Here is a 964-nt window from a genome sequence, read left to right on the forward strand (position 1 = left end):
TATATAGAATTATACACGTATTGTTTTCTTCATAGAATTATTGCAGTAAAATATAATGTAAAAATATCATTACCGTTCCTCCAATTAATATTTCTATTTCTATATTAATATAATATCAGCTTTGCACTACACACTAAATAAACGTTTTTTAAACAAAAAAAAAGTAGGATGTTCAAAGAACAAAATCGTAGAGGCATGTGAACTGAACCCTCGATTGTTTCTTCTCGATTTAGGGTTATGTTCACGCAATATGTGTGTATATATATATATATAAAAAAAATATATTTCTATGCATTATGTACAAGAGTAAATAGTAGTAGTAAACGTAATTGAGCGCACTCGAGGAACTATCAAAGCACAAATTATGTAAAATAATTAAAAAAAAATAATAATCAAGTTACCTAACGAAAAGTATTCATATGTGACGACACGTCTTCAGCTGCTAGTAAAAAAAAACACAAATATATAATAGTAATAGTAGTAATAATAATAACATATGTTCTGTCGTAATCAGTCTTATCGTAAGTACACCACATTAATTAAAGGTTGGCACGTTTAAGAAGAATTATCACGTTCGGTTTATCCATCCTCGCTTCCATTTGTTTCTTTTATGTGGTCTTCATCATATTTGTTTTTTTGTTTTTTTGATCAAATTCGTTTCGTTTTTGTTTTTTTTTCGTTAAATTTATATCACAGATCTTGTCCAATAAAAAAAAAATTAATAATAATATATATATGTAAAAAAAAAAACAACAACAATAACAACAAAAATTGTTTTGTTTGACGTTTGATTGATGTTTGTTTGACGTTTGTTTGAGTTGTTGTTTTTACCAGTAGGGGTTGGTGGTGTCGAGGTGGGTCCAGCTGGCGAATTCACTCCAGGAGTCGACTTTAGTGTTGAAGATGTCCGAAGGTTGAAGTGTGGTCACCTTCTGCAGCGATCTGGTGAGGTTAAGTTTGGAGT

The 964-nt window shown here is 29.8% G+C and overlaps 1 protein-coding gene across 1 annotated transcript in view; it reads right to left on the reverse strand.

The window, feature by feature from the left end:
* Nucleotides 1-707: 707 nt before the first annotated feature.
* Nucleotides 708-964, reverse strand: part of LOC108560852 (protein phosphatase 1 regulatory subunit 3C) — a 4,716-nt gene continuing 4,459 nt past the window's right edge. The window contains exon 3 of the mRNA XM_017918565.1: nt 708-956. Coding sequence (XP_017774054.1) covers nt 828-956 — 129 coding nt within the window. The 3' untranslated portion in view covers nt 708-827. The remainder of the gene's footprint in view (nt 957-964) is intronic.

Source organism: Nicrophorus vespilloides, unplaced genomic scaffold (genome assembly GCF_001412225.1).
Source record: "Nicrophorus vespilloides isolate i.1.1-1 unplaced genomic scaffold, Nicve_v1.0, whole genome shotgun sequence".
Taxonomy (NCBI): Eukaryota; Metazoa; Arthropoda; class Insecta; order Coleoptera; family Silphidae; genus Nicrophorus; species Nicrophorus vespilloides.